The 19485-nt window shown below is 38.1% G+C and overlaps 1 protein-coding gene and 1 pseudogene across 2 annotated transcripts in view; both read left to right on the top strand.

Moving 5' to 3' along the window:
- Window positions 1-19485, top strand: part of Usp32 (ubiquitin specific peptidase 32) — a 148732-nt gene that overhangs the window by 62424 nt on the left and 66823 nt on the right. For both annotated transcript variants that reach the window (NM_001401667.1, XM_087572114.1), the window contains exons 6-11: window positions 7159-7290; window positions 13433-13540; window positions 15905-16020; window positions 16346-16408; window positions 17869-17952; window positions 18603-18664. In NM_001401667.1, the coding sequence (NP_001388596.1) occupies window positions 7159-7290; window positions 13433-13540; window positions 15905-16020; window positions 16346-16408; window positions 17869-17952; window positions 18603-18664 (565 nt within the window). The remainder of the gene's footprint in view (window positions 1-7158; window positions 7291-13432; window positions 13541-15904; window positions 16021-16345; window positions 16409-17868; window positions 17953-18602; window positions 18665-19485) is intronic.
- Window positions 7946-9772, top strand: LOC148003017 (disabled homolog 1-like; annotated as a pseudogene).

Raw genomic sequence — 19485 nt, 5'->3', positions numbered from 1 at the left:
GGCCTCTGCTTATTAACCTTCTTGAGTTCTGTGGATTGTATTCTAGGTATTTTGTACATTTTTGGCAAAATCCACTTATTAGTGAGTATATACCATGCATGTCCTTTTGGGTCTGAGTTACTCAGTTCCAAGGTTTCTAGTTCCATCCATTTGCCTGCAAAACTCTTGATGCCCTTGTTCTCAATAGCTGAGTCGTATTCCATCGTGTAAACAAACCACATTTCTTTATCCATTCTTCCATGTGAGACATCTGGGTTGTTTCCAACTTCAGGCTATCACAGATAAGGTCACTATGAACATAGTGGAGCACGTGCTCCTGTGGTATGGTGGGCATCTTTTGTATATATGCCCAAGAGTGGTATAGCTGGGTCTTTAGGTAGATCTATTTCCAATTTTCTGAGGAACCTCCAGGTTGATTTCCAAAGTGGTTGTACCAGCTTGCAATCCCACCAGCAAAGGAGTAGTGTGTCTCTTTCTCCACATCCTTGTCAACATGTGTTATCACTTGAGGTTTTGATCTTAGCCATTCTGACTGGTGTAAGGTGGAATCTCAGGGTCATTTTGATTTGTGTTTCTTTGATGACTAAGGACTTTGAACATTTCTCTACGTGCTTTTCGGCCATTCGAGATTCCTCTGTTGTGAATTCTCTATTTAACTCTACACCCCATTTTTGATTGGGTTATTTGGTTTTTTAGAGATCAGCTTCTTGGGTTCTTTATAAATTTTGGATATTAACCCTCTATAAGATGCAAGGTTAGTGAAGAGTTTTTTCCTGATCTGTAGGTTGCCAATTTATCCTTTTGACTATGTGCTTTGCCTTACAAAGGCTTTTCAGTTTCAGGAAGTCCCATTTATCAATTGTTAATCTTAGAGCCTGAGCCATTATAGTTCTGTTTAGGAAAACCCCTTCCCCGAACGAGGCTCTTCGCTACTTTCTCTTTATTAAAAAATACTATAAAGTGTTGTTTTTCCTAATATTTCCAAAGTGTTTTTAATAAGGGAATTTTGGCAAAAAAAAAATATGTGCTTACAACATCTTTCATGAAATACATTTTCAAATAAATTACTAAGAGATTTTCAGGTTTCTATACACTATATTGTAAGAGTAGATAATAAGCCTGTTTAGTCATTGATTTCTTTTTAGTTGTGGATTCTAAAATAATTGCCATAGTTTGGGTGAACTTTTGGTCAATATCACTTATTGTGCATATTATCTTAAAGATTTATTTATTTATTTTATGTATGTGACCACACTGTCTCTGTCTTCAGACACACCAGAAGAGGGCATTGGATTTCATTTCAGATGGTTGTGAGGCACCATGTGATTGCTAGGAATTTAACTTAAGACCTCTGGAAGTGCAATCAGTGCGCTTTTTTTTTTTTTTTTTTCTTTTTCTTTTTCTTTTTTTCAGAGCTGGGGACCGAACCCAGGGTCTTGCGCTTGCTAGCTACCACTGAGCTAAATCCCCAACCAGGCAATCAGTGCTCTTAACCACTGAGTCATCTCTCCAGCCCATGAATATTTTTATATCAAAAAATGTATTCTTTTTAGCATTTATCTCATGATAAAATCTGTGTGTTCTATTCCCTTGCCACATCTCATTTTAGAGATTTCTTTTAATGGGGGAAGGATTTGTCAGTGACTGTAAGACCATAGACTGCCTCCTAAATGTGTATCTCGTACACTATCCTCTTACTTGTCTGTAATGACATAAGGCTTATAGCTATTCTAAGTAAATCTCTGAAGGCCATTGCTCCTGAGAGCAGATTGTCTCCTCAGAAATGTTAGCACTGTGTTATTGTATGAAAATGTTTGACTTTTGAGCCTGGCCTTTTTCGTGCGTATTAAAGAGCTTCTTCTAGAGTTGGAGCCTTCTGTGAGATGAGACTTGATTAGATGGCCCAAAGTCAGGCCAAACAGTTTAGAATGTTGGGGATATGGTATGCTCTAGTAATCCCAGAAAGAACTATATTTACAGGTAGATATAGATGCATTCATATTTAGCCAGTGGAGTGTAAGTTTTATTACATATTTATTTACCACCTACAAATAAAAGAAGTATTGAATTTGTTGCATCTAACTTTTTTTTAAAAAGATTTTTTAATTTTATTTTTATGTACATTGGCGTTTTCCTGCATGAATGTCTGTGAGAATGTTGGATCCCCTGGAACTGGAGTTTCAGAGAGTTATGAGCTTCCATATGGGCACTGTTAACTGAACCTGGGTTCCTTTGAAGTATAGCCACAGTTCTTAACTGCTAAGCCATCTCTCCAACCCTGTTGCTAATTTTCTTAAGTGAAAGTAAGGTTATTGAATCTTTTCCAAAAGTTCAGTTGCCAGTTCTCATGAAATTCACAGATGTTTGAGGAATTTGTAGTTTATATTCAGAAAATGAACAGTGTATGTATGCTAGCACTAAAGCGTCCTTCTAGAAGGTGACTATTACCACTCCCATTTCTTTCCTTCTAAATATATTGTTTCTCTCTCTCTCTCTCTCTCTCACGCACACACCATACCACATTTTTATTACAAAGATGGAAATATGTTTTTATAGGAGGTTAATGAAATTTTTTCAAAGTTAAAATCAGTTAATGTAATTTTTCTGTGTTGAATTTTTTCATTTTATATATTTATTTTTAATGTGATTTGGCGGTTTTTTGCCTATATGTATGTTGGTGTAACTGATGTGTGCCTGGTGCCCTTGGTGGAAAGAAATGGGCATTGGAGCCCCTGAGACTGGACTTATCAACAGATGTGAATCATCATGTGGGTGCTGGGAATCAAACCCAAGTCCTCTAAAAGAACAGCCAATGTTATGAAATTTTAAAATCATTATGCAAAGCAATATATGTTTCATTGTGGCATATTCGTATATTTTATTTCACTCTTTTATCTTTCACCTTTATACCTCCCCCCCATCTCTCATCACTTCTCCCCTTCCTTCCTCCAGATAGCCCAGTCTCTACTGCCGTGGCAAATGGAAAATACTGTCTTATTGTTGTTTTGACATAGGGTTTCTCTGTGTAGCCTTGGCTGTTTTGGAATTCACTCTGTAGACCAGGTTGGCCTCAAACTAAGACATCCACATGCCTTTGCTGTGATTAATGGTGTATGCCACTATGTCCAGTTAGGAAGCAATAGTCTTAAGTAGAAGTTTTGTGTTTTAAAAATAGTTTTCTTTCCAGTGACTTTTACAGTGTTGTCTCCCCAAGAGGTTATAATGTGCAGTGTATTTGCTGTTTCCTTAAACCACCTGCTCATGAGTTATGGTCCAGCTTGATTCCTGAAATTCTCATAAAGATGGGAGGAGAGAACTGGCTTCATAAAGTTGTCTTGTGGCCTCAACATGCACTCCTTCTACCCCCATATACACCTACCAATAATAGTAATAATAAAATTAAAGATAAGAAACCTAGGGGCCCAGTTGGTAAAGTTCTTATTCCATAAACATGAATTCAGATACCCACCACCCATGTGGTAGTGCATGTTTGTAATCCTAGTACTGGGGAGGCAGAGACCGAAGATCCCTAGAGCTTATTGTCCAGTTAATCTTGCTAAATTAATAAGTTTCAAGTTCATGGAGAGAGACTCATTTAAGAGACCATGTCTCAAAACATAAGATGGAGGAGGCTAATGAGATTGCTCATTTGGTAAAGTACTTTCTGTACACACATGGAGACCTGAGTTTGGATCCCTGGTACCCACTGAACAGACAGGTGCTGTGATACAGCTCTGTAACTCTGGTGTTAGTAGGAGAGGGCAGAGACGTGAATTCCCAGGGACTCGCTTATCACCCAGGCTAGCCAGAAGGCTTAGCTCCAGGTTCAGTGAGAAGGCTTGTCTCACAAAATAAGATGGAGAGCAGTAGAGGAAGACACTTGGCCTCACCCTCTCCATACATGGACACAGGCACCTACATGCATATGTCACACACCCAAATGTACACAATTTTTTTTAAAGTTATCTGATAGTTTCATATATTTATATATTAAATTTTAATCATTTTGCCATTCCTTCCACAGTCCTGTGACTCGCGCCCTCCCTCTCTTATTTGAACTCTTCTTAACAACTTTCCTGCCTACTTTTTTTTTTTTTTCTTTTTTTTCGGGGCTGGGGATCGAACCCAGGGCCTTGTGCTTGCTAGGCAAGTGCTCTACCACTGAGCTAAATCCCCAACCCCCTGCCTACTTTTTTTAAAGATTTATTTATTATTTGTACAGTATTCTGCATATATATATGAGACTTAAACTTTGTCTCATGACTCCGTGGTTCTAAAGTCGAGATGTTTTATGGCATATACATATGGCCAGGAGAGGGCATCAGATCTCACTATAGTTGGTTATGAGCAACCATGTAGTTTGCTGGGAATTGAACTCAGGACCTCTAGAAGAACAGCCTGCACTCTAAACCTCGGAACCATCTGTGTTTCATGCTAGGAAGTAGAAAACAGACAAATACTTTTACTGTCAAGTATAATAAAGTAAAATAACCCCATAAGCCAACTTATCATGCTCCTTTAAGGCTACTAAAGACATGCAGATGCAAAGAAATCTGTAAAGAGCAAAAGCTGAGCTGCACGCGAGTGGCCTTCCTAAGCAATGTGAAGGGATGTAGGACGCTTCCATCCGAGAGCAGACGCTGACCTTCCAGGAAGGCGAGGGGACTAGCTCTGGCTAGGAGGCAGAGAAACTCTTCTCGGATTTGAGTTTGAAGAAACACCAAATGGAGAGACTGTCCTCTCTGCTCATTTAGTCTCACAATTAGAAACATTGCTGTAACTGGATTCTGTCTAAAAACTAAAAAAAGACATCTTATGGGAGTAAAAAAAGCAGCACTTTCCCAGGATCTAATGGGGAGGAAGGGTGAGTAGGAAGAACACAGAGGATTCATGGGGAAGTGTAAAGTAACTCTGTGATTGGACAGGAGTAGATAATATATCATTTACCCAGACCAGTAGATACACAACACAAAAGAAGTCCAAGGTAAACACGGACTTGGAGAGAAATTGTATCAGTGAGTGTATTTTCAGCAGTTATAAGATGTACCATGCTGGGGGGGGGGGGGGTGTCACAGTCAAAGTGTATGAGGATAAGGGTGTGTGGGAAATTGCTACCGTTACTGCATGTTGCTGTAAACCCAAAATGTCTCTCTAAAAAGATAAGTCTGATTTATAAAACAGAATGACCTTGCAATCTTACAGTTTCAGAATATCACAATTTTAAACTTAAACTTTGTCTCATGACTCCGTGGTTCTAAAGTCGAGATGTTTTATGGCGTCTTACAGTTTTACAGTCTGCAGTTTCAAAGACTTAAAAAAAAAGACTTACCAAATATTTTCTTTCTTTTTGTTTTTGTTTTTTTTTTTAGTGATTTATTGTTATGTGTACTGATTGGTGTTTTGACTGCATGTATGTCTCTGTGAGGGTGTTGGATCCCCTGGAACCGAAGTTACAGACAGTTGTGAGCTGCCGTGTGGTTTCTGGGAATTGAATCTGGGTCCTCTGGAAGAGCAGCCAGTACTCTTAACCTCTGAGCCATCTGTCCAGCCCCTCAAACATTTAGGCAAATATTGATAAGGTTGTTCATAGGATCTCTGTGGCAACCTCAAAGTTTTCCTGTTGTTTTCTATGTGTTTGTTGTTCCATGTTCTTTTCTGTAGATGTTGATTAAATTAGTGTTTCTCTTCTATCTGAAGAATGTCTTTGGTATTCATTTTTGTACACTTCTGTTATTGTTAAATACTGTGTTGTCTCACAAAGCCCTCATATTTTCTGTATTTTTAAGAAGGATGTTGATAGTTTTTGTTGTTGTTTTTATTACTTTGCCTTTTTACTTCTTGCCCTTTTTCTTTGAAGCTATTTATCTTATTTTCTTTGCTTATTTTGTAATATTTATTTTGATTTTGTTACTATCCCCTTCCTAGTCTTCTTCCCAAGAGTTTTCTTTGTGGAGCCCTAGTTCTCACTCTGGGAATTTTCCTTTCAGTTCCTAGGCAGGTTTCAGCGGGTTTCATTCACTCTATCTAACACACATTAGCTGCCAAAACAACCTACAGCTGTGCAGGTCTCTGGACTTCTTTGCACAGTGTTTTCATCATTTTCTCCTCCAATGTTTCAGCTACCTCAACCTCCTTGCACTGACCTCCATTCGTAAAGAGTGAAATCTCTGTATTGAGACTCCTTACCTTTTGCCACTGTGAAGATGTAGGCACAGGCAAAAGCAGGACAGTAGATTGCTCACCTGATATAGTAGCTTCTTGATCTCAGGATCGAAGTCCTGCACTGCCTGCTCTCGAATTCCTGTGACTGCTTGATTTATATAGTTGTGTAAATAGTTGCTAGCCATTTATGGACAGAGGGCAAGTCTGAGGCCAGTTGATATTTCATTATGGCCAAAAGGGAACAGTCCCAGAATTATATTTTAGTAATATAACTTTGAGTACCATGCTTCACTGAGAATAAAATATTTGCATGCTTCCTAAATTTTATTTTAATTGCTTGGGAGGGAAACAGAAACATTTAAAATGAGCATTCACCAGGAGTGATAGCACATGCCTCTTAATCCCAACATTCGAGAAGCAGAGTTCAAGGCCATCCTGCTGTGCTCTACAAAGGGAGTTCCAGGACAGCCAGGGCCGTTATACAGAAAGATCCTATCTCAAAAAGCAGAAGGAAAAAAAATAAACAAAAAGTAATCATGCTTGGAGTTTGTCTCTCTTCATATTCATCCTTTCATGATTTTACTGTTTGCTATTGTGCGTGTTGTGTTAGCTGTGTGTATTAAATGTGGGCCCTGCTATGGTTACCATCTGACCAGGAGAGAAGATAATGCACACAAAATTTAATCTAAGATGGAGTTTGAAAATGACTGGAATGGATTAGTAGTATATGATTTTAGATTTTAGTAGTCTGTTTAATGAGAAATTATAGTTTCTATTTCTCTGAGTTTTAAAAGTCTCTTGCTTTTGTTATTTTTATTTCATTTTCTTAAAAATTTTAGTTATGATTAAGTTTATTTTTTTAATGTGGGATTTGTTTATAATTGGTTTTAGTAGTTGAATTGAAAGAATATGCCCTTAAAAGATATATCAGGATAAATAAACTAATGGCCCAAAAGGACGTTCTGAGTTTATAACCTTGTTTTATTTGATTCTTAGTGGAAGAGTCAGACATCATTGATCTGGAGAAACGCTATTGGCTACTGAAGGCCCAATCCCGTACTGGACGTTTTGACTTAGAGACCTTTGGTCCATTGGTTTCACCACCTATTCGCCCTTCTCTGAGTGAAGGTAGGAAATGTTCCTTGGTTTTGTTTTGGTTTTTTTGTTTTGTTTTGTTTTTTGTTTTTGTTTGTTTGTTTTTTGCTGTTTCTGTTTTTTTTAAACAAAGCCCAAATGTCCATTCAGTAAGTAAATAGACTGAATCAAGTAAATAACCTGAATCAATCTTATTTCTAACCAAAACAAATTTAACTCTCACAAACTATATTCCTGTAGATCTCATAGCTCTTTGCTTAATAGTGTAGTGATGAGGAGAAACCTCAGGTCATTGTCCTTAGCTTCATATTTTACTTGTGTGATCTTGCCTAAGTCAGTTAGCCCTCTGTCCTTCCATGTACAGTTGATGTAACCATGCATCAGTAGTATGATAGTGCTCTACTAAAGAGTATCAGAGGGTGGGATGTGCTCCAGGTTTCCTCACATGATCTATTTCTTCCTCAGCCACCTGTTTTCATTCATATAAGACTTCACTGGTCCTCCTGTCCCTGAAAAAGAGAATAGAAGCTTCTAGATAAAAGTATCTTTGAGGGACCCAGCTAGGCAATCACCCAGGCTTCCCCAGACTAGAGAGTGCTGAGTATGGAAAGCCATGTCTGGGGTGGCTGCAGGAGTGGAGGAGGATGGGGGGCGCTACGACAGAGTGAATGACATACATGGCCTGGGGTATTCTTTTGATGAGCCTGGCCAAGGCCCGGGGTCTGTGTGAAGAGGACTAAGGATTAAGTAGGATGTCAACTGAGACAGAACTTCAAGTAGCTGTGAAAACCAACAACAAGAAAGACTCCAGGAAGAAAGTTCAGGAGCAAGCCACTTTGATAAAGAGATTTAAAGGCAAAGTGATCCCATACAAAGCCAAGCCAATTGGGATTGATGAAGTGTCTGCAGCTCGGGGAGACAATTTATGCCAAGAGGAGAACATAAACAGAAATCTTTTTAACCATCTCCTTTGGAGGAATCAAAATCTCATGCCCTTCAGCATCACCATACTGTTCACAAAATTTCCTACATTGTGAAGGACATCACAGATCACCAGGCTTTTGGATCTGTTGGAAGGAAGGAAGGAAGGAAGGGAATCACAGATTTGTGGCCATCCAAACAGCCCAGGTGGCTGAACCTGTTATCCTGGACTTGAGAGATCTTTTTCAACTCATCTGTGAGCTGAAGCAAAGAGAAGAATTGGAAAAAAGGCACAAAAGGATAAGCAGTGTGAATAACCTGTGTACCAGGTTCCCACCAGCCAAAAGAAGGAAGGTGTTTATGATGTGCCAAAAAGTCAACCTAATGGCCAGCTGCTGGCGGATTTCAAAGTGCGCTTTGCTGCAGCCACGCAGAACGGAAACCCATTAGTGGACTTTGATGAGCTTCTTGAGGCAGCCAAGGCTGTGACCCAATTAGAACTTTTTGGAGACATGTCCACCCCTCCTGATAAAACCTCTCCCTATTCCTGCAACCTAGGTAATGCCTTTCTCTCCTTGTCATCCCAGATGCTTCCAGGGAGTGCAGATGGGTTTGACTCTGTGTCTTTTGGCGCTGCTGCCATACCCTCAGGTTATGTCGCTATGGGCACTGTGTTCCCATCCTCTGGGACCAGCAGCCTCTTGTTCAACAGCACATCACCATGAGGTCTCAGCCACCCATCGCTCAGGTGATACCAGGAGCTCAGCCCATCTCGTGGGGCCAGCCAAGTCTCTTTCCTGCAACCCAGCAAAGCAGCCCTGGCCAATTGTGGCTGGGCAGTTCCCACCAGCTGCCTTCATGCTCACACAAACTGTTATTCCTTTACCAGCTGCCGTGTTCCAAGGTCCCCTCAGCCCCTTGCAACCGTCCGAGGCACGAATGACTCTGCCAGGTCAAGTTCACAGAGTGGCAAGCCCTGGCAGAAAATGAAGAGAGCAATGTTTAAGGATTTCCAGATGGTCCAGCTTCTACCTGTACCCTCCCGAAACCCTGACCAGCCCTCCCTGACCTGGACCTCAGAGGCCTTCTCCAGTTACTTCAGTAAAGTCAGGGTGGCACAGATACAGACAACTGTGATGACTTTGACATCTCCCAAGTGAGCTTATCCCCTATGACTTCTACTACACCATCTACCAACTCACCTCAACCCCAGCCCCTAGGCAGAGCTCTCCATCCAAATCATCAGCATCCCACACCAGTCATCTGGCACACATGACATCTTTGAAGAAGGCTTTGAAAGTTTCTCAGCCGGTTGGGGATTTAGCTCAGTGGTAGAGCGCTTGCTAGGCCCTGGGTTCGGTCCCCAGCTCCAAAAAAAAGTTTCTCAGCAAGAGTGAAGAACAAGAAACTCCTGATGGATCACAGGCCTCCTCTACCAGTGATCCATTTGGGGTGCCCAGTGGTGTGCCAGCCCAGTGATGATAATATAAGACCACAAGACAGTAGCTAGATAGCGCAGGTTTGGGAGCCAGAGCCTCTCTATGTGCAGATCAACAGACCTAAGAAATAGCTTCATGACTGACATGGGAATCCACAGTGCAACAGGCTCTCCTTGGTCTCTCACCTCACCTCATCCCACAGAAAAACTCACAGTTGCCCAGTGAAACCACCAAAAGAGGGAACAGAGTGTTTTTTGGTAACCAGTGGCAAATACTTACGGCAGCACAAAACAAAACAAAACAAAACAAAAAAAACAAAAAAAAACACCACCACCAACAACACCCCACAAAAGTACTTTTAAAAAAACCCCAACAAACAGAACCCAACATTAATCACAAGTCAAGCCAAAGCTTAACCAACAAATACCTTGAGCTCTCTCAGCCAGGTCTAAGACACACCTGGATTTGAAAACGTTACTGTGTTTTCCTTTTGCTGCCTGTTGACCACTGTAGAGACCACAGATTGGGAGTGGCAGGCATCAGAGAATTGAAACAAGGTTGGCACGGACTCAATTTAAGCCAAAGCAAGGGCTCCTTTGTGACCACAGTGTTCATCCTCCATATGTCTTTCGGCTGTGGTGACGTGTACGTGGCGTCTCTCCATAGGGCGTAGTTTGCTTTTAAGAATTAATGGATGTACAAATTTTTGTATTGCTTTTGACTTTTTTAGAAATGGGTGAAGAAGTCTAAATGGGGGAGGGAAAGCCTCTTATGAAGTGAATTAACTTGAAATCACAAGACAATTAAGTGATTGGTGATTCATTATGATCAAGAAGGTTCCCAAAACAACTCTTTAGTGTCCTGCATCCTGGTGAAGAAAGAAGGCTTTTGAATACAAACTTCATTCTGGGGGTAGGAAAGGACGTCAGATCCCATTGATGAGAAAGATGGAAAATGCATCCAGTTTCCTCAGAAAGTCTGACCTCTTGAGGACAGTAAAACGATGTCTTTATTTTTCTGATTAAAAAAAAAAAAAAAAAAAAAAAGAATGTCTCTGAGATCTAGTATAGCTCCAGTATTTTTTTTCCTTTTAAAAATAAAATAAGGAATATTGGGTGTTGGTGGTACATGCATTTAATCCCAGCACTACAATGGGATCTCTGAGTTTGTGTCCAGCCTGATCTACAAAAGGAATTCAAGGACAGCCAAGGCTGCACAAAGAAACCCTGTCTTAAAAAACCAAAGAAATAAAAAATAAATAAAAGAATATAAAGAACCATTGTGGATGACACTATAAACATCATATTTGAAATCTGAATATTTGGGTTTTGCTTTTGATTATTATGTCATTTTAGTTTTTTACTTCTTTTTCATTTATATTTATTATGTTATATAAGTTTTGCCTGAATATATATGTATATGCACCATGTGCATGCCTGGGCCTCTCAGATGGGATCCTCTGAAACTGGAGTTACAGCTGGTAGTAGCCACCATGTAGGTGCTGAGAATTAAATCTTGAGTCCTCTGTAAGAACACAGTGCTGTAACCAGATGAGCCTTCTTTCCAGCCTAGTTTTTAACTTAAATTTTTGAACTTTTCTTGGGAAATTTATCTTTATAATTTTATTATTTTGTTTTTGTTTTCATTTTCTTGTGTATGGGTGTTTTGTCTACATGTATATCTGTGCACCGTGAATGTGCCTGGTGCCTTCACAAAGGTCAGAGGAAGGCATTAGATCCCCTAGGACTGGACTTAAACATGGTAGCTGTGAATGACCATGTGAGTGCTGGGATATAAGCCCAAGTCTTCCAGAAGTGCATTCAGTGCTTTTAACTGCAGAGCCGCCATCTCCATTTTTGTTGTTGAGACAGGGACTCATGTGACATAAACTCACTTCAAACTCAATATCTAGCTAAGGATGATCTTTAGCTCTGTCTCCCTAAGTGCTAGGATTATAGGCATATACCACTGTGCCTGGCTTACATAGTTCCCTAAAATTGAAACTGAAACAGTAAGTTAAATAGATTCTTGAAACATAGGATCTACCTTTTATTTATTTTTTTAATACCTAGGACATTTCAATAGTATTCCTTAGTAGAATACTACACTCTGGGTCTCTCTCTCTCTCTCTCTCTCTCTCTCTCTCTCTCTCTCTCTCTCTCTCTCTCTGTCTGTCTCACACATACACACACACACACACACAGAGAGAGAGAGAGAGAGAGAGAGAGAGAGAGAGAGAATGAATGAGTGTGTGTGTTTGAATTTTCACTTAAGCATGTGCACACACATGCTATGGCACACATATGGAGCTTAGAGGACAGCTTGAGAGCAGGTTCTCTTCAACCATGTGGATTTCAGTAATCTAACTCAGTGATCTGGCAGCCTTAGCTTCCTCAGCCATCTCTCTGGCAAGTACCGAGGTTTCTACCCATTCAACAATGTAGTTCTATTTTTATCTTTTGGGAATTAGGTGATTGGTGTGTTGGATTGTTGATGTTCTTGGGGACAGTGTATGTAGAGAAAGGTTGGAAGTGGATATAATTAACATCTATTGTTTACACATATGAAATTGTCAAAATAAGCTAAAATTAAATTCTATTGGAAAGAAACTGGGAGATTTATACATAATTTAATTTGAAACTGTACATAATTTCTTTTAAAAAATGAAAAATCACAAGATGAAATTTTAAGTTTGTGTCTTTTTCTGAAATTTAAAATACTTACATGTGAAAGATTAAGTTTTATAAAAAAGGTACTATCATAGAGTTTCCCATAGTAATGTATTTGCTTTTCCAGGAAAAGTTTTATGAAAGTTTATTAATGATGCAGTAATATATATTTGAATATTCACATAATATGCTCAATTTTCTCTCTCCTTTTGCTCTTTTCTCCTGTCTTTATATGGATAATTGTTACAATTTCTGACCTTTCTGTATTCTTATCATTTGTCACCTTTGAAAATGTAGACGTCTTTAAGCTATTAGATAATTTGTACTAGAGAAAAAAACAGACATAAGCAAGTATTAAAGGAGTGTAATGTGTCCTGCTGGGGGAATGGGTTTCAGTTGTAATTATACCATAGGAAAAAGAAATGTTTCCTCAGAAAATTGGAAGCTTTTGTTGTTGTTGTTTGTTTTGTTTTGTTTTTTGTTGTTGTTAATGTAGCTACTTGTCTTAGGGTTTTATTGCCGTGAGAAGACACCATGACTACAGTAATTCTTAAAAAGAAGACATTTCATTGGGGCTGGATTACAGTTTCACAGGTTTAGTCTATTATCATCATGGGAGAATGTGTGGCAGATACAGTGCTGGAGCTGAGAGTTTGACATTTTTTTTTTTAAGATTTATTATGTATTTGTACACTGCAGCTATCTTCAGACACACCAGAAGAGAGCATCAGATCTCATTACAGATGGTTGTGAGCCACCATGTGGTTGCTGGGATTTGAACTCAGGACCTCTGGAAGAGCAGTCAGTGCTCTTAACCACTGAGCCATCTCTCCAGCCCTCAGGTTCTGCATCTTGATCCACTGGCAGCAGCAGGAGACTATGTGTCACATTGGGCATAGCTTGAACATAGGAGACTTCAAAGGCCACCCCATAGTGACACAGTGACATAGTGACAAGGCCACACCTCCTAGTAGTGTCACTCTCTATGAACCAAGCATTCAAACTCATGAGTCTGAGGACCATTCCTATTCAAAACACTACACCATTTTATGTAAGAAACATTCTTAACTTCATAAACATGTTTGCATAACATTAGGAAGTTTGTTGACTGTGATTTATACTATCTTTATTTTTATCATTTTATAGGTTTATTTAATGCTTTTGATGAAAATCGTGACAATCACATAGACTTCAAGGAGATATCCTGTGGATTATCAGCCTGCTGCAGGGGCCCCCTGGCTGAAAGACAAAAATGTAAGTGTGTTAAACAGTGTCTGTGAAGTGTCACATTATGATGTTCTGTAAAGACAGAATTAGCTTTCATCCATTTAACATCATTTTTGAGTTAAGGAATGAGTTCCTTAACTCTTAAGTTGCCAAATAGTGATCTCATAATTGGTGATTAGTGAGTTAAGTCTAAGGAAGCATCAACATAGTTTGGATTCTTTTATGTTATTAATAAAATCGATTTTCCTGCAAAATCTGTAATTCATAATAAATTACAATAAATTGGAAAACAATTTTTTTGAGACAGGGTCTTACCTTGGGCTGCCCTGGCACTCTTGACCTTCCTCTCTCTGCTAGAATATTAAAATTGAGGTGCAAGCCACCATGCTAACTGAAAATTTTAAATATTAGGAAATATGTTGTTAGTCTATAGAGTATTTTGTTTCTTGCATAATTTGAAACATAGCTCATTGTATTTCATTTATGTACATTAATATTCTATTCACAAGATAAATTTGTAATTGGACATAATTTTCTCAAAATCAAAAAAAATTGGCATCCTTTACCTAACAGTCTGAAAGCATAATTTATAAGCATAAATATATATTATATTAAATAAATCTTAACCATTTTGAGGAATTGTGACAATTTACTTGGGATTTAGCATAAATATATTTTCAAAGGTTCTTTTTGATTTCTTAAAATGGAGCTTCACAAATATTTGTTTTGGTATTGTGTTTGATATTTTTTAGATCTGTTATAGTAATGTAACCTGAATTGATTTACTATAATAATTACATATTAGAAGGGGTTAAAGAGGCCTCTTTTTTGCTGAGGGGGTGAGGGGGTGTTGAGACAGGATTTTTCTTTGTAGTCCTGGTTGTTTTGGAACTCTTTTCTGTAGACCAGACTAGCCCTAAGATTTGCCTACCTCTGCCTCCCTAATTCTAAGATTAAGTCATGTACCACTATACTGAGTTTATGAAGGGATTTTGTTGTTACTGTTTTTGTTTTGCTTTGTTTGAGACAGAGTTGATCTAAATAACAGTCTTGGCTGTCTTGGAATTTGCTCTGTAGACCAGGCTGGCCTCGAACTCGGAGATCTACCACTTTCTGCCTCCCAAGTGCTGGAATTAAAGGTGTACAGATCTGGGGGGGGGGGGGGGGTTGTTGTTTTTTTTTTTTAATTCATTGTTCCAAACTGGTTTTATGGAAGATGGTTTCTTATTAAAATATCTGTATTTACTTATTTGTTAATTTATTCATTTGTTTTGTTGAGATGAAGTCTTAACTATGTAGCTCAGACTGACCTTGAACTCATAAAAATCCAATTTCCCAATACTAGCATTAAAGGCATATATTAACATACCCAGCAAAATTTTTTTCATTGAAATTTAATGTCTTTAAGAAATTAAAACCTCTGTTGCTCACTTGATGTTAATTATTGCCTCTCAAAATTTAAAGTTTTGGGTCAGTGAAGTGACTTGATGGGTAAGTGAGCTCACCACCAAGTCAGACAACTTGCATTGGATCAGAGGGAACTTCCCACATGGTAGAAAGAGAGGACTGACTCACACAAGGTGTCCTCAGACTTCTATGTACACTCAAATATATACACTAAATAAATGTAATTTAAAATAGTTTTTAAATTTTAAGTCTTCTTTGGTGTTTTGTTTTTGCTGGTCAACTAGAAGTTGACAAACCATATTGATTTATTTAGAGTTAATTAGTTATGTGGTAATTGTCTAATTCTTTCCATATAAAGTTTGTACATAAACTTTACTAAGGAATTGAGATTACACTTTATAAAATATTAAATTCTCTAGACAGATAAAGTAGAAGTTGGGAGTCTAATTCTCAACATAGATGGGAATTTCAAGCATAGAAGAAAAAGACTCAATGATCAGTCTTGAGTGAGAAACTAACTTAAGGGAGGAAATACAACTGACTGAGTGTAAAGACTAACTTAAGAGAAGGGTGTGTAGCTGAGTGTAAAGAAAAGAATATGCACAGATGTCCAAGTCTCGAGTTTGATTCAGCAACACCAGAGAGAAATTCAAAGATTTATGTTGCCTCTTGAAAATGTAATGTTTCTTATAGAATGACTTAGCCCTTTCTTTCTAGCGTATAAGAAAGGTGGCTCTGGATTTGGCTGATAGATAGGTCTTTTTAACCTGGGTAGGGTGGTCATGAAGTCTGTTCACAGTTCCAGATGTTACAATAATGGTAATGATATAATGCTATATATAGTATGGCCTTCTCCTGATGAGAACTGCTACAGTACATACTGGCTTAGAAAACTAAGTAATTGTACAGAGTAGCTTCTAATGAAATGCATCGTATTTCAGGATCTAAAAGTGATTTCCCTTCATAAGAGTTTCTTGTCATTAGTTTGTTTCAAGGTGTTTGATATTGACCGTGATGGAGTTCTCTCCAGGGTTGAACTGAAAGACATGGTGGTTGCTCTTTTAGAGGTCTGGAAAGATAACCGCACTGATGATATTCCTGTAAGTTCTGATTCTTTTTGTTTGTTGGTTGGTTTTTGAGACAGGGTTTTTGTTTTTTTTTTCCCCCGGAGCTGGGGACCGAACCCAGGGCCTTGCGCTTCCTAGGCAAGCGCTCTACCACTGAGCTAAATCCCCAACCCCTTGAGACAGGGTTTTAATGTTGCTAAAACTGACATGTGCTATGCCCCATGTCCTGCTAAGTTCTGATTTTTCGATAGATAGATAGAATGAATGTTTGTAAAAAAAAAAGGAAAAAATGAATTGTTGTTTTTTAAGTACGGGGGACTAAAAAATATACATTACTCTTTTGAATTTCTTTTTAAAGGAATTACATATGGATCTATCAGACATTGTAGAAAGAATATTGAATGCACATGATACCACAAAGGTGAGACTGGCTATAAGTAATTTAATTTTTCTAAAAATACTATGTGTGCTAAATCAAGATGTATAGTTTAAACAATAGTCAAATGACTCTTTTGCATTATCACCCCTTACCTGATCCTATGGTAAAATACATCCACATAATCTCTAAAAATAGAGATCTATTCCATCTTAAGCAGCAACTCTATGAAGTCTAATATATGAATTAAGTAGACTCCTCCCTTGACAGCTTTAGTTTATAGTCTTTATTTCTTCCATTTAATAAATTATGCTAAGATTAGCTTTATTATTGAATAAAGGAAACCAAACAGTATCTATTACTTAACTCTATTATATCAGATTTAAAAACGGAAGGAAAGCTAACAGTGGCAGAAGCTGAGGTTAGAATTTCTGGGGTGAAGAATCTTTTAGATGAGGCTGTAGGACTGTGAGGCAAGGAAGTTTATTTATAAACAATCACTCCTTTGAATTATTTAGTTTGGTAAGACTTATTGGTAGCAGTATCATAACAGACTTACTTCTGTAGTCTGAAAGTTTTATCTGTCTCTGAAAAATTGAAAATTATGTGAAAAAAATATGTGACGTACATTTGAAGTAATTTAAATCTTTTCATTCAAATACTGACATGTACTTAGTAGCAGGCAAGTAAAGAATAGGCCATAATGGTGTTGTATAATTGAAGTTTAGAAAAAAATTAAGTCAGTTTTCTTGTTTGTTTTGCTTTTTTTTTTTTGAGAGAGGGTTTCTGTGTGTATCCCTGGATGACCAAACTGGCCTTGAACTTAGAGATCTGCCTGCCTCTGCCTCCTCAGTGCTGGCATTAAAGGCATGAGCCACGACTCCCTGGCTTTAGTATTATATTTTTATGTTAAATGGAGTTTCTATTTCTGGCTCCAGTGACCATTGGGATTGTTTAGGGACTCAAATTGCCATGTAACCATGACAGTTTAGAGTATGACTTGGATATTTTACTGACTCGACTGGTGCTATACTACACACTGTGCCAACGATATCTCACAGTTTCTAAAACATCTATTGTTAATTTTTGTTATTTTTTTTAAAGATTTATCTATTTATAATATTTTAGTACACAGCAGAAGAGGGCATCAGATCTCATTACAGATGGTTGTGAGCCACCATGTGGTTGCTGGGATTTGAACTCAGGACCTCTGGAAGAGCAGTCAGTGCTCTTAACCACTGAGCCAGTAGCTCAGGTTGATCTTTGCTCTGGGTAACCAGAAGTGACCTTGAATTTCTGATCCTCCTGCTGCTTCTCCAACCTATAGGAATTACAGATTTGTTTAATATTTTATCACTTGTAAACTCATACTAATTTTGATACTTCTTATGTGAGCCCATCGTATCTTCTGTACATTATGGTTTGCTTTTTAAAATATTTTATTCCTGTGCTATATAATAATTGACATTAATGACAGGCAGTTAATTTGAATGTCCCTATTTTAGATGGGCCATCTTACTCTCGAAGACTATCAGATATGGAGTGTGAAAAATGTTCTTGCCAATGAGTTTTTGAATCTCCTCTTCCAGGTATGTTTAAGGCAAATGACAGATTTGGAAAGGGTAATGGTATACTAGTGATTCTGTGTCTTCCGTCATGTGCCTGTGTTAGCACATCCAGATTACAGACCATGTCTTATAAAACACTAAGTTCCATTATCTTGAATTTAATAATGATTATTTTCATTTTTAAAAGTTTCTCTTTTAAAATGCTGTAAAGATCATAATGGTTAGGTATGTTTGTATTTCTTATGGTTTTCCATTTTTAATGAGGGATAACTTCCATGTAAAACAGTTGTGTGAATAAATGGTCTCTTCTTGACAGCTAATGTCTAATTGTTATAGATCTAAAACATATACTACTCTGCTATTGGAGATTTGGAAGTTAGCCTCCATTTTTTCCTTTTTTTTTCTTTTTTTCGGAGCTGGGGACCGAACCCAGGGCCTTGCACTTGCTAGGCAAGCGCTCTACCACTGAGCTAAATCCCCAACCCCAGCCTCCATTTTTAAAAAAGTTAAAAACTAATCGACTAAGATAAATTTTCTGCAGGTATTAATTAGTTCATCAGTTATGAGATTCCCATCTAAAAAGTAGATTTCAGGTAAATAACATCAAATATCATATGGTTTAAACATTAGCACCCCCAGTAAAGTGTGATTATCCTTTTGTTTTTCTCTAGGTATGCCACATAGTTCTGGGGTTAAGACCAGCTACTCCAGAAGAAGAAGGACAAATTATTAGGTAAGTTTATAGTTTCTAGGTTTTTTATTGCACAGCTAAAATTTTTAACATTTGAACACATTAGTTACTAAGGAACAGTTTATCTTGCTTTAATATTATAGTAAAGCTGTTTCTAAAATTACATTTAGAGACCAGTATGGTGGCTCATGCCTTTTTTCTCAGCACTTGGGAGGCCAAGGTAAGTGGATCTCTGTGAATTCAAGACCAACCTGGTCTACATAATGAGCTCCAGGACACTTACAACTATGTAAAGAGACTCTCTCTCTCTCAAAAAAAAAAAAAAAACGAGTATGGTAGTATGCACTTTACATCTTGAATCTCAGCACTGGTATAGCAGAGATTAGTAAATTTCTGCATTGGAAGCCAACTTAGTCTACCCTTGTGAGTTCCAAGAGAGCCAGGGCTACACAGAGAAGTCCTGCCTGAAAAACAAACATTAGAAGTAGAAAAAAACCTTTTTAATTATATTCCCAGTGGGTTGGCAGTATGGTGCAGGCCTTTAATCCCAGCACTGGGAAGGTAGAGGCACAGACAGATCTCTGAGTTTGAGGTCAGCTAGCCAGTCTAAAGAGCGAGTTCGAGTACAGCCAGGCCTACATAGAGAAATCCTGTTGGGAAAAACAAACGAACAAATAAATAACTCCCTAGCTAAGAAATTAGAGTAGCTTAAAAGTCACATTATGTTTAGCATTGAAATTGTACTGGGGATGTCTCTCAGAGGTTTAAAAACAAAACAAAACACTCAAAACCCAATAAAATTACCAAAAGAATTTTCAGAGCAGAAAGAAAAAAGCAGTTTGTCCTAGTGGAAGAACTTCAGT

Source organism: Rattus norvegicus, chromosome 10 (genome assembly GCF_021556685.1).
Source record: "Rattus norvegicus strain SHRSP/BbbUtx chromosome 10, alternate assembly SHRSP_T2T, whole genome shotgun sequence".
Taxonomy (NCBI): domain Eukaryota; kingdom Metazoa; phylum Chordata; class Mammalia; order Rodentia; family Muridae; genus Rattus; species Rattus norvegicus.
Note: the sequence above shows the minus strand (reverse complement) of the source record. Positions and strands in the feature narration are given on the sequence as shown.